Source organism: Hyperolius riggenbachi, chromosome 4, assembly GCF_040937935.1.
Source record: "Hyperolius riggenbachi isolate aHypRig1 chromosome 4, aHypRig1.pri, whole genome shotgun sequence".
NCBI lineage: Eukaryota > Metazoa > Chordata > Amphibia > Anura > Hyperoliidae > Hyperolius > Hyperolius riggenbachi.
In genome coordinates this window covers 72,179,397-72,194,080 of record NC_090649.1, presented here as the reverse complement: position 1 = coordinate 72,194,080, position 14,684 = coordinate 72,179,397, and the positions used below count along the sequence as shown (strand labels likewise).

Here is a 14,684-nt window from a genome sequence, read left to right as displayed (position 1 = left end):
GTGGCTGAGCGAGGTACACAGAGTGGCAGTAGACAGAATGCTGAGCGAGCGGTGTACTACTATTCCCAGCAGCGACACAATGACTGGGGGGACCCTGGCTAGCGTGGCTGGAGCGCGAACTACCCTGCCTGCCTACCCAAAGCTAAACCCACAGACAAATGGCGGAAATATGACGTGGTTCGGGTATTTATTTACCCGAACCACGTGACAGTTCGGCCAATCAGAGCGCGTTCGGGTCCGAACCACGTGACCCGTTCGGCCAATCACAGCGCTAGCCGAACGTTCGGGGAACGTTCGGCCATGCGCTCTTAGTTCGCCATGTGGCCGAACGGTTTGGCCGAACACCATCAGGTGTTCGGCCGAACTCGAACATCACCCGAACAGGGTGATGTTCTGCAGAACTCAAACAGTGGCGAACACTGTTTGCCCAACACTAGTAGGTAGTAGAAATCCAATGGAACCGATAGTTTTTTGACTAGTCTATCTCTTCATGGGGGGATCTCAGTATTTTATTTATTATTTACAAAAGTACTCCCTGGAAAGGATCTATACAAAGATGCAGCCGCCCCTCCTAACTGTTTACACAGGCAGTTGTACTGAGCAACTGCAGTTCACTGAATGCTTTAGGAAATAAAGAAAACCCTGAGAATCCCCCATGAGGAGATGGGCTAGCCAAAGACCTGTCAGTTCTCTCAGATTTCTGCTACATACTGTAAGTGACAGGAACATAGGAGAAAATTTTATAGCACATTTTACTCTGGGGAGAAATGTGTTTTTTAATTATGTGTTTTCGTGTATTTAAAATTTTACAATTTTTTTTGTGATGGTGGTCCTTTAATAATCCTTAATTGATTTCTGAAGACAACAGTATTAGGAATGAACACTGTACAGATACGCTGTGTGACTATAGCTGGGCAGCAAGTGCCATTCTGTGGAGAAGATGGGAGAGCCGACAGGTGATGATGGTATGTGGGCTGAAAAATTCCAATGTGCTTGTTATTTAGGCTACGTTTCGACTAGCTGCCAGCACTTCCTGTTGTGCGAGTACGCAGGCGATCCCGGGAAGCCGTACCATGCACTGCTATGGGATTCGCTGCCACTTTCGCAGAAACTTGCTGCAATGTCGCCTGAATGGCTATGGCAAGCGATTCAGACGGCTGCTGCATTATCCCCTATAGGAGAGTTTCCCCGCGCGATTTGTCTACGGGGAAACTGCGGTTACGTCCAGATTTCCGCACTAGTGGAAACAGGCCCTTAGTGATCATGGCAGGTCGCTAAACGATAACATAGGGTAGCTGAAAACGCATGAGATTCTCTGCTAAGGATTATCCAGCATGAATACAAGGCTTAAGAGCTGAGAAGGGATAACAGCTACAGAGAGGAAGAAAGGGAAAGATAAATCCAGCAGATCAAAGAAGCTGTTTATGTCGTTCTCTATAAAGCTAATCTGAATGGTAGATTATAATAGGGCTAATCCACTGGCAATCTGAGCACTGGTATGCTGGGAATACATGGTACAAACCGGTTTGTACCGCTCGATTGAGCCATTAGATGGCTCGATTGATATTTTCCGCCATGTCCGATCACCCGCCGTGCTCGATACCGCAGGCGGGACATCGATCCGGCGGCATAATCTAGCGCAGGCATGGGCAAACTTGGCCCAATGCGTTGTGGGACTTGTAGTTCCGTAACAGCTGGAGGGTCGAGTTTGCCCATGCCTGATCTAGCGGTACAAACGTACCGTGTATTCCCGGCATTAAATATAACCAAATCTCTCAAGGCAGGACAGGGTGTCTCAGTGGCGTAGCTAGAGACTATGGGGCCCCATAGCAAAGTTTTTACACGGCCATCAGATCTTGGCACTCTTGAGCAATGCTACCTGCCCCTACCCTGCTTGTTCATGTCCAATACAAGTGCCTTTAAAATATGGTCACAAGCATGGACGCCAGAATTCACCTTCCGGGTGTGGTGTTATCTACAACCAAGAAGGACCAACTAGGAATGCGACCATCCAGTTCCAGTAGGACCAGTGGCGTAGCTAAGGAGCTGTGGGCCCTGATGCAAGTTTCACAATGGGGGCCCCCCAAGCTTTCTATACATAACAATTAATACGGAGCACCAAAACTTGCCAATGGCAACTACAGTGTCAGAGGTGCAAGAAGGGGATGGGGAGCAGTTTGTTAATGATTACCACTATTCAAAGTATCTATAGAAGTGATTATTATGAGCACAGGACCAATAGAGAGCTAATACTGTAGTTGAGGGAGGGCCCTCCAGGGCCCTTCTGGCCCAAGGGCCCTGATGCAGTCGCTACCTCTGCAACCCCTATTGATACGTCCCTGAGTAGGACCTGGAATAGCGAGCGGGGGCGGTTATTTTCCCGTTGGCGATATACGGTGGTTGCAGGGACTACAACCCACCTTTGTGAGTATAAATACTCTTGTACTACAATCTAACATCTAATACCCCACAATACTGCACCATTTGGCTCCTGGTCTCTCCTTGGTATCCCCACAGTGACCACCTTTTCTACTTGGAAAGAGGGAGGGAAAGGGCAGGGGGGCAACGCACTCCGGGCACTGAGCATTTTAAAGCCTGGCCCATTACTGAACACCTGTGGGAGGACTGACTGCGCTACACTTTGACGGAATTGTTGGGGTAATGAGATGGTTGCATGCAGTATGTGTGCGCGCGTGTGTGTGTGTATGTATGTATGTGCGTGTGTGCGCGCGTGTGTGTGTGTATGTATGTATGTGCGTGTGTGCGCGCGTGTGTGTGTGTGGGGGGGGGGGGGTTGTCAGCCATCCTCACAATGTTTGCTTCAGGCAGCAAGACACCCATAACCGACCCTGCCTGTATCTCTTGTATCACTAAGCTGATGCCTCATGTCTATTCATCTATGTCTGGTAAATTGCTACTGTCAAGCCAGAGTGTACCAAAAGCAATTCCAGGTACAACACCTGTACACCTGTCGTACTTGGCCAATGGGTCTAATGTTGTTAACAATATTTACAATATCAGGCACCCTTTTTTCTGCTTTTTTCACCGTACTAAAGATAATTGCAATAGAGTCTAGGGTGGCGTCCTTTTTGTCCACTAGCCGCCAGTGCCCTTTTTTCCTGCTACCTGGACAATAAAGCTGATTCTGATGCCCCAAGAAGTTTTGAATCAGGATGATACCATCTGATGCCCCAACAGTACTTTTCATTAATAAAACTTCCTATTGCTTGGGAAACTGAAATTGCTAGTGTATATTAAGACATTAATCATAATAACTGGGAAACATTTGGTTAAAGGGTCAAAATAAAAAAGCTGGTTATAAGAAATGATTCGGAGTTTGTCCTTTGGAAGGCCGGTCGGAAATACCAATTTTCACTTCTGCGGAAAATTCGCTTTCCAGCATTGCTGATTACCGCTGACGCTCCTGCTTTCCGCTACCGATTTCTGCATGCAGCTTCGCTTGACATATACAAGTCAATGGGCCTGTTTCCATTACAGGCGAAACTCGCTTACCTCCAAAGGCGAAAAAAAACCGACCACTTCTTTCAGAATTTTCTGCTCGATTTAAGCCGTTTTGCGTTAACGCGGATGCATTTTCGCATACGCGTTTACACATGCGAAAGTCAATAGCAATGAATGGTGACAGTAAAATATTGGTCCAATGCTTCCGAGTTCTGTGACAGGGCTGCGATAAATTCTGATTTGTGATAATCATTATTATTTCCCTTTTCCGATTTCGGAAATGCGCAAATTTCACTTCTGCGGATTCCATATGAGTCAGCTAAAACTAGTGCAATTCCAAATTCAAATGGAGAGAACTTCACAATACAACTCAAATTTGTGTTCTCAGTCGTTAGGGTTAAGCAAATAATTATCGTGGGCGGGCAGATGGGGAGCCGCAGCCTTCTGCATAGAAAAGACAGCCGCCTACACAATAGCCATCATATCTCATAACTCTGTGATTTTTTTTTTTTTTTTTCCTAGTTGCTCATTTCTTGCAAAAGACAGAAACAAACTATATTAAACGAGTTTCCGGTGGCTGCTTGCTCCCTCATTATGCAACATGCAGCTGTTCCTGAAGTAAATAAGCAGAGATTTTCTAGTATCAGCACTATATTCGTGCTCAGGAACTTCTTCTCGGCCAGGCCGCACTTTCAGCAAAACCGCAGCATTATTAGTGAAATGCTAACTGTGCAGAAGTCTAGTGCGAATAAAGTTTTGGGCAAATATCCATATGGACAGACAGGTAACTAATTGTATGCAAGTTAAAAAAAAAGCATAGAAGAATTCCTTCGGTGCTGTACTTTTTTGTAGATAAAACACTATTTTGCTAAAAACAGTTTATCTGCATATGGGACAGATACGTGCCAGTTTCTAGAGATGGGCAGGGCGGGGCAATGCCCGGGGCGCAGTGGCGGGGGGAGTGCACAGCAGAAGTTGTCACTCACCTCCCGGGATCCACTGTCTTTCCTTCTTCTTGCTTGTAGGCATACTGTATCATGGTAACAATGCCCCACTGCCACTGCGCCTCCCTCCCTCAACCCCCGCCAGTGCACTCCCCTCCCTTGCGCCCTCACCCACCCGCTCCTCTCAGGCTACCTAAATCAGAAGACTCCCTGGCTACGAAAGGGGGGGGGAGGGCTCTGGCTACAAAATGTGTGTGTGTGTGGGACGGGGGGGGGGGGGGTCTCTCTGGCTAACTAATGGAGGTTGGCTCTCTGGCTATCTAAATGGGGGGTTCACTGGCTACCTAATGGGGTATTCTCTGGCTATCTACCAGGGGTTCTCTGGCTGCCTAAATGGGAGGGGGGCCCTCTCTGGCTACCTCAATGAGGGCTCTTTGGCCACCCCAACAGGGTAGGCTCTCTGGCTACCTAAACGAGGGCTCTCTGGCTACTGGGGCGCACCTCTGGCCAGGCCCGGATTTACATCACAGGACAGATGTCCTGGCACACTAGACTTTGCCGTCCATGAACCTACAACCCCCCACGAACTGCACCACAAGTGTGCTGGCTGCTGGCCCAGCTGTCACCTCTCCCTTACTTCCCTTGCCCATCATAGCTACAGGTGTCCCTTAGCATTAGGTAGCTAGAGGTACCCTATGTATTAAGTAGCTAGTGTTGGTAACCCCTACTGAAGGGAGATCTTGTCAGTGGAATGCTGAGAGCTGGATGAGTAATCTCATTAAAGCGGATCCGAGATGAAAAACTAACTATAACAAGTAACTTGTCTATATATTTTATCTAAAGTTTAGATAGTTTACACAGCAAATCTAGCTGCAAACAGCTTTAATAGAAAATGATTATTTCTTCCTGTGATACAATGACAGCAGCCATGTTGTTTGAAAACATTACACAGAGGCAGGCTTATCTGCACCATCAGCACTCAGACTGTGAAAAAAACCTAATCCCCCCCTCCTCCCTCCTCCCCTCTGCCTCTGAAATCAATGGCTAGTAACACCTCCCCCTCCTCCTGCCCAGACTGAGCTCCCATGAGCCCTTGCTACTGCCAAGGCTCTCTGAAAACCTGTGGGCGTGGTTTATTTAGTTTATAGGGAATTAGAGTATTAAAACAAAAACAAAAACGTATTTGGCTTAATGAATGCCCTATAAACAATAGGAAAGGAACACCATTATGCAATGAGTAAAAGTTCACCTCAGATCCACTTTAACCTCTCCATAGGGAAGGAAGGAGGGAGGCACTCGGGGAGGGCAGTGAGCCGCCTTTCCATCATCAGGCGCCTGTAGGCACGTGCCTACAGTGCCTTATGCTAAATCCGGCCCTGCCTCCGGCTACTGGATCGCAAAAGTGTGCCAAATTCTATGGGGGAGGCATAATTGAGTAGTTTCTAGGCTCTAAGGCCTAGAAACTACCATAGATAGATAGATAGATAGATAGATAGATAGATAGATAGATAGATAGATAGATAGATTGATTGATTTAACATGTGACATGAGATATATATGTGAGATGACTGTCATCCAGTGTGATCTTTTGAGTCATTAATTCATCAGTGGGGGGGGCCCAGGATCTATGGGGGCTAGCTCCTCCTCCTTTTGCAGAGTAGCGCCGTGGAGCAATGTATTATTTATCTGCTGCAGTGCTACGTTCAGGTCTCTTCTTCCTGGCAGTCGCACGCTTTGCATACTGCCGCTCCTGGTGTTTGTCACGTGACCAGGAAATGCAGCATAAAGTGTGTGGCTTCCAGGAAGGAGAGAAGACCTGATGCAGCGCTAAAACAAGTAAATATTACACTACTACCTGTGCTACACTGCAAGGTGGGGACCGGAGAGTGGGAGGGAGATGTGTGTGATTGGCCAGGTGTGATGGGGGGGGGGGAGTTTCAAGGAGCCCAATGACTAAATGTTGCTCATGGGCTGGGGGGGGGGGGGGGGGGGGTGTTGTTATGCCACTGATCTCATGTCTGTGGAAGTAGCTGTTGCTCACTAGCAAATTACTTATGAGAGCAGGGTAATTGATGCTTCTTATGAAACCTGTATTGACTGTTGTGTCTTCTGTAGATAAGGAGCACTGGAAGACCTCCTGTTATTTCCTCACAAATATGTATTAGTGTGCCTTGAGGGTCCTGCAGTACTTAGATTGTGTCCCCACATCCAGCTATTCTGTAGCAAGAATGGCAACATATCCGCTGTCGCCCCCAAAAATCATGCAGGTCAGATTTGTACATTGTGAAAATGCAGCCGACAAACCCAGACATAATGGAAAGGGACATGTATGTTCAGCGAACACTGGCAATCCAGCGCAGGAGACTTGGGTGCAGCTGGCGCCACCATAGACCATAATAGGAATTACGGCTATAGCAGGCACAGGGAGTAACTTCAGTGCCGAGATTATTTCATTCCCCACCATCCATGGCGGCCTGGAGGGGGAATAGTATTTTTAACGCCGCCGGGAACTTGTGCAGAAGCAGGATAAGCCATATACCGGCTCTATCCTGCACCCAAGTCTCCCGGCGCCGATTCATCTTGTACTCTGTGTTCAGGTCCATGTTTTCCCATGAAATAGCATGGGTCAATTCTGAAAGTACCTTGATCCACTGATGCCTGCTCTGGGAAAAGTCTAGCAGTGGACCTACTATGAGTTCCTATACTAGTGTAAAAGCTGTACAGTATTCAGCCACTAAAGCCCGGTAAAGCCTGGTACACACTTACAATTTTGATTGAATTTTACCACCTCCATGTAGTATGAGATGTTACCTACACAATCTGCTTCATAGTATTCAAAATCTGTTGGCCCTCATACTACATGGAGGTGATACAATTGGCCAATTATTGGCCCATCAAAATTGAAGGTGTGTACCTGGCTTAATGGATTGACCAATGATTGGCCAAGTTTATCACTTACCTATACAATACTACACGGAGGTGGTAAAATTGGCCAATCAGACATCCAAACAAAATTGGATGTCTGTCCAAGGTATAAGACTGCTTGCTTATTCTGTGCAATATTGTATATGTTTTTTCTAACCCAGGAGTCAAAATCATGACCTCAGGCTTCACAGGCAGTGGCAGTACCTCTGGCCTTTTTCTGACTAATATTGTACATGTTTAATCAGATATAGCTGTCTCCTGACACCTTTTATTCTCTGTTACAGGGAATCCTTTCAAGTGAAAGCTGACACATTTATTCCCCTGGAGAAACTGCCCACTTCCCCGAGGTAAGGTGACCGACTGACTGGCGGAACTTAGACTAATCTATCTAACCTGTTCTGCTGGCCTATCGACTGCTCAGATGAAAATCTTTCAATCTACCCGCTTACTCAAAGAGCCAATGAAATGAGTTTTTTAGATTTTGTGCACTAATAAATGGTACGTGGCACAATTGTAATCTAACAAGGATAAAAAATTGAATCATCACACATCTGGTGCTTTGTGTAAATCAGGGCTTTTTCTGGCCATTTTTGTGCCCCAGGCGAGAGACACTTTTTTACACACATCCCCCCCCCCCATTTCCCATCATAGGAAAGATAATAGTCTATATCCATTAGTTTTGCCAACACCAATAACAAACTGATGTTATATACAGAAATTAAAAAGTCTATAAAAGTTAATGAAAACCACCTCACTAACCCAAACTCACTGGACCCCCATATAAAACACTTTCTATAATTGTTATGAGAGTTGTGTAGCTGTGTATTTCATAAAATATACTAGCTATGTACAGCCTGGGTCTTTACATATCCAACTATTGTCCTGGAGACCCAGAAGAGCTGCAACAATCTATACAGATCAAATTTTGAAACAATTACAACTTAATTAGCAGCTGCCATATCATTGTTATGTTGGCCATACCTCCTTTATTATGCTAATCAGCATGCACATTTAGATGTTTTCATTTACATTCTTACCTTTCTTAAAGAGGAACTCCAGCCTAAACAAACATACTGTCATTAAGTTACATTAGTTATGTTAATTAAAATAGATAGGTAATATAATCTCTTACCCACCCTGTTTTCAAAGAACAGGCAAATTTTTGATTTCATGATGGCAGCCATCTTTTTGGTTGAAAGGAGGTGACAGGGAGCATGAGACACAGTTCCAACTGTCCTGTGTGCTGATCACCCCTCCCAGTTGCTAGGCAACGTGAACAACAACATAGGAAATTGCATCATGCTTTGCACAGCATCAGGGAAAAAAAGCCCGGGCAGTTTTCTTTGATGGGTGGAGCTTAGCTAAAAATACAGCTAAAATTGATGCTTTGGCAAGAAAAACAAAGTTCTAATGCTGTGAAACTGTTAAAGAAACACTAAGCCTTTTCAGTTCTGCTGAGTAGATTTTTAGTCCGGAGGTTCACTTTAAAGGAATTACCAGTTGTCTATAAGAATTCCATAAAGTACACTGGCCTATATGGAATTCACTTTTTCTCCTGGGTTTTCTCCTAGGAGATATTTTCACACCTTGTCATAAAATGCCTTTAAGCCATCACCAGCAAGCAAGAAAAAAAAAAATTTGCATATGGGCCAATTTGCTAAGCTCTGGAGCCCCCTCCTGAGGGTGTCACCCCAGGCACTTGCCTGGTTTCCCTACGCCCAAAACAGCCCAGGACTGGGCCCATCCTGTCCTGCAAAATAAGAATGTTTTATGTATTTTCCTAATTCAAATAATAGCGTTTCTCTCATTCACAGTGTTCCATACAGAGTGAAGAATCTGAAGAACAGTTTGGATGAGGAAAGGAGAGTGGTGAAAGAGCTGAACTCCTGGCGACCGGCCCAGCGCTCCTTCCTGGCCGATGTACCTGGGAATGGGCACAGGATATACTCCGAATAATAAAACTCTGCTCTGTTTACTGGACACTGTTGGGGTTGTTGTGTTTCTTCAATTACAAGTCCAATTTTGCCTTCCTAAAATAGAAGGGGCTTGATTCACAAAGCGGTGCTAACTGTTAGCACGCCTGTGAAAACCCCCTTAGCACGTCTAAACAACCTTTTCGCGCATTAAACTTTACGCGCGCAAAACTTTACGCGCGTACTGCACAGAGCGCAGGGCGCACCGCGCGAAGTGCCCATTAAAGCCAATGGGAGTTAGCGCGCGATCTGATTGAGAAATCCGGTGCTAACCTACTTAGCACCCTGGTTAGCACGTCTAAAGACTTTAGACGTGCTAAGTAGGTTAGCACCGCTTTGTGAATCAAGCCCCAGGTATTTTGCAAGTATTCTGTTAACCCCGCGGTATCCAAACTTTTTAGACCAAGGACCATATTACCGTACTTCACATTGTTAAGGGGTTGAACTAGTGAAAATAAACATGGTGTTTCCTGATTGCCCCAGGTACACTATGCCTATTATACAGGTAGTCCCCAGTTAAAGCGGACCTGAACGCAGAACGTCCTCTCTGCTCTAAAAGATAGGCAACAGCATAATAACCTTTAAACAAAAAACATTTCTTTGTTACAGCTGATACAAATCCTAAAATAAATCTGCAGAGTTTCTACTTCCTGATTCATGGAAGCAGACACATTGTTTACAGCCTGTGCTTTCAAATGGGCTTATCTGCTATCTCTGATTATGGCAGTCATATGACACAAGGGAGAGATCAGATTACAATTTGTGATTAGTCACAGATGGGGGGAATTAGACAAGCTAAACTCTCTAAATACATACAGGGGGCATTTCTCTGTTTTGCTTTTGTCCTGTGCAAGAGTTCAGGTCAACTTTAATGAACAAGATAGGACTTTTGTTTTTTTTTGTTTTGTTTTTAAGATGAATTTGTGTCCCCTATGTGCCTCTTCCTGTCATCCCTCCTCTCTATACATCCTCTCTTTGCATCCTTCAGTCTTCCTGTGCCCCATCCACTCCCCGTGGGACTCCTCCTATACATCTGTGTCCTCTCCTCTCTGTGCTCTGCCTGTTACCTCCTCCAATCTTCCTATGCCCCCTCTTTGCCTCCTTCGCTCCCCCCGTGCACCCCCTGTGCCTCCTTGTGTCCCCCCCTGTGCCACTTTCTTTTCCATCTCTAAGAATTTACTTCTTCTGTCCCCCTGTGTGCCTCCTCCTCTCTGTGTGTCCCCTCTTTGCCTTCTCCTCTCCCCTGTCATACACTTACTTCACTTACCAGCTCCTCCTCCTCTGAGACTCATGCAGCAATGTTCCATAGTTCTATATTAGTTATGCAGGACTCCACTGGCCCTTTTTCTTTTGTAGTCCTATATTAATTACCATGGGACTACAGGAGAACGGAGGAGTTGGCAGAACAAACACAGGTTTGCTATTAATATTGATGCATGAGGCGCAGCAGCAAGGGCCTGCGGGCTGCATGCAAATAAAGAGCTTCTGGGGCCACAAGAAAAGGCTTGGCGTGCTGCATTTGGCCCCCGGGCCAGATTTTGGATATGCCTGTGTTTTCCTAACACAAATGAAATGAAGAAGCTTTCTGCTATCTGTGTTTACAATAGGTAGAGATAGGCTGAGCAGATTCCTGTTTTCCCTTTAAACAAAACAATGGCTCAGCAACTTCCATCTACAACTCTGTTGTTACTGCTGCTCTCTAGTTTAAAGGACACCCGAGGCGAAAATAAAATAATTAAAAATATACGATTGTATCTATCTTCCTTCTCCATAACTTTTATTGTTTTTGCTCAATGACACATTCATTGAAGTATAGTGCTGGGAACACACGGCTCGATTCTGAGCCATTTAGATGGCTCGATAGATCATTTCCGACATGTCCGATCTCCTGCCCAATCGTTTCACCGCTCGACTCTGCATTGAGGACAATGGACAAAGATAAGAAAAACGAGCAGAAGATAAAATAATCGCCTGCCGAATCGAGCGGGGAATTGATCGGGCCAGAGAATCGAGCGGCAAAATCGAGCCGTGTATGCCGAGCCTTACAGAGCTAAAATCTATGAACTGACCCTTTTTATCTTTTTCCTGCTCTCAGAAGTCATTTTCTGCTAGGAAAGTGTTTTGTAGTTGGAATTTCTTATCAGTGAGGGTCACACTGTAGTCACTTCCTGTCTGAGTCAGGACTGAGTACATACCTGATATTTAACTCTTTCAGGCAGAGAAATAAAAAAAGGAACACAGCCCAACCTATTTGTGTGCTAGACACTGTACATACACATGTCTATCTCATCATGTCACACGTCACCTCGGGTATCCTTTAATGGTCGGTATTACCCCTCCTTGATTGTGGCCTTATACACACATGCATGGCATGTCACCCTGGCAGGGGACGGGACCTCAACCTTCAGGCGACATTGCAGGACCAAGGATGTATAGACACAAGTGACGTGACGTCACACAGCGGGCAGTGTGTGTGGGGAGAAGAATGCCGTCGCCGGCTGAGCCTTCAGAGGCCATTATACACACACTAGATTGTTGCCTGAGGAGGTTGCTATTGGCCGAATCAGTTAAAGGGATACTGTAGGGGGGTCGGGGGAAAATGAGCTGAACTTACCCGGGGCTTCTAATGGTCCCCCGCAGACATCCTGTGTTGGCGCAGCCACTCACCGATGCTCTGGCCCCGCCTCCGGTTCACTTCTGGAATTTCTGACTTTAAAGTCAGAAAACCACTGCGCCTGCGTTGCCGTGTCCTCGATCCCGCTGATGTCATCAAGAGCGCACAGCGCAGGCCCAGTATGGTCTGTGTCTGCGCAGTACACTCCTGGTGACATCAGCGGGAGCGAGGACACGGGCGTGCAGGCGCAGTGGTTTTCTGACTTTAAAGTCAGAAATTCCAGAAGTGAACCGGAGGCGGGGCCGGAGCATCGGTGACTGGCTGCGGGGGCACAGGATGTCTGCAGGGGACCATTAGAAGCCCCGGGTAAGTTCAGCTCATTTTCCCCCGACCCCCCTACAGTATCCCTTTAAGTTTAGCATATGTACACAGCTTAAGCACGCTCAATAATAAAAGTAAAGTTTTTAGTATCCAATAAAAAAGTGGGATCGGAAATCAAAACATGTCAGTTTTGCGAGATTTCAGCAACTTTACTAGATTACAAGAGGGCGGGAAACTAAATTTAGTGTTTAATCTTTAATCCTACTTTGTTATTGTTAAAGACTTTACTAATTATTGAGCACGCTTCAGGAAGGGCCGGTTCTAGACTTTTTTCTGCCTGAGGCAAACTTGTAAGGAAGCCCCCCCACCCCCCCTTCATTGAAATGATCGCACAAGACCCGACAATTTGCACCGCACGTTATAGCTGCAGTGAGCCCCCCAAAAAACACCCTCAGTGTAATTAGGTAGCCAGTTATGCCCCCAGTGTTGGTAGCTAGGTACAGTTGCCCCCAGTATAGGTTAGCCAGGTACAGTTGCCCCCAGTATAGGTTGGCCAGGCACTCTCTTCACTTCATGTTTCTGCCTGGTGCTGCCCTCAGACTTCTGCCGCCTGAAGAAGTCGTCTCATTTGCATCATGGGCGGACCGGGCCTGACTTCAGGTTCTCTTTAATGGAAGTTGTTTTGATTGGTAAGGGCCCCTTCCCCACTTCCACGATCCGTGCAGCACAGGTGGCCATGGCAACACAAGGCACTGTGTTGCTATGCAATTCTCCACGATGATGTTGCAATCCCATTAATTTTTAATTTGCGCAAAAATGCATGCAACCTTACTCTGTGATCAGTGCTGCTCGCAAAATTCCGCATCCAATGTGGCATTTTCGATTTTAACCCCCTTGGCGTTTTGATTCTTTCCGAATTTTAGGGTCTAAAAGCAGTGCAATTTTTTCGCACCCTTTCCGACCCTAAAACCTGGAAGAAAATCCAGGGAGAACTGCAGCAGTTCTGCAATCACTCACCTCCCTGGTCCCAGCGCTGCAGTTATGCCTCCATCCTCCAGGTGGTGCTGCAACTCTAAAGTGAAATTGCCAGCTGTCGTCATGACAACAGCCGGCGATCTCACCAGGAGGAAGCAGAGCCCCGGAGGCGAGGAAGAAGAATGGCGGCCGACGTCGGAATCCCCGGGAGGTATGTAGAAACGCTCTCGCTGCGCACTATACTCTGCACAGACCTCCCGGCGGCTACCAGGAGCACAGGTCGGGATTACCGGCGCTATTAGCTGCAGTTTTCCACCCCGACCCTAGCTCACGATTACCGCCAAGGAGGTTATGAAAATTTTCACAAAAATACATTGTATTTTTGCAATATGGTAAAAATTTGTGAAATGTAAAAAATTGTTATTTTCACCATCACAATGCATAAAAAAAACATTATTTTACTGTGAAAGCGCAAAAAAAATGTTTATTTTAGCCTAAAAATTGACAAAAATTTGAAAATCTTAATAAAAATGATTTTTTTATGACATTTTCAGTTTCACTTGAAAGTCGAATGTAACATTATTTTTGAAAAAATAATGAAAAAAGAATATCTGCGTTTTCACTCATCACTGGTTGTGATTCTATGGTGATGCATGGATGGAAACATCATCAGAGATTGCAGTCTATGCACTTCAGAAGGCATACACTGTGCGGGTCTGAAAATGCGGTCAGCTGCGCAGAGATGGGGGACGAGGCCTAAGACCTGTATAAATGTAAACGTTTACGCACATAAAATAATGTGTGTTATTCCATGTATTGCAACATCACTCTAAGTAGAGTAGGGTTAGGTTAAGTTGTAGTAAAATATTGTTAATATATGCTGATATTTTATTTCGATAATTTACACTATTTACATTTTATAAACAAAGAATATCGGTAGATATTAACAATAATTTTATTAATGAAAATGGGTGCCCATCTTTCCTCATGCTCCTTTTTCATACACACATTTTTTTCTTTGAATGTTTTGAAATTTATTTTCTTAAAAACTACAAGGTTTATTTGATTTTTTTTTTTTTTTTTTTTTTTTTTTTTTTTTTTACTTGTTCCCACATAATCGGATGTTTGTAAGTCAGGGACAACCTGTATTGCAAAATTACAGATGCAGCATACAGAAATCATTGTGCCTGGCTTATTAATGCAAGTGCATGCATGAATATACGCATTACAGGGGCACTATGGCGAAAAATTTTAACATTTAAAATATGTGCAAACATAGACAAATAAGAAGTACGTTTTTTCCAGAGTAAAATGAGCCATAAATTACTTTTCTCCTACGTTGCTGTCACTTACAGTTGGTAGTAGAAATCTGACAGAAGCGACAGGTTTTGGACTAGTCCATCTCTTCATAGGGGATTCTTAGCAAGACTTTTATTCTTTAAAAAATATATTACCTAAAAAGGATTTGAA

General features: G+C 45.2%; 1 protein-coding gene across 1 annotated transcript in view; it reads left to right on the top strand.

Annotated features, from left to right (window-relative positions):
- SPATS1 (spermatogenesis associated serine rich 1) overlaps window positions 1–9,294 on the top strand; it is a 68,704-nt gene extending 59,410 nt beyond the window's left edge. Inside the window, exons 6-7 of the mRNA XM_068279071.1 lie at window positions 7,616–7,678; window positions 9,146–9,294. Of these exons, the coding sequence (XP_068135172.1) occupies window positions 7,616–7,678; window positions 9,146–9,287 (205 nt within the window). The 3' untranslated portion in view covers window positions 9,288–9,294. The remainder of the gene's footprint in view (window positions 1–7,615; window positions 7,679–9,145) is intronic.
- The last annotated feature ends 5,390 nt before the right edge of the window (window positions 9,295–14,684 follow it).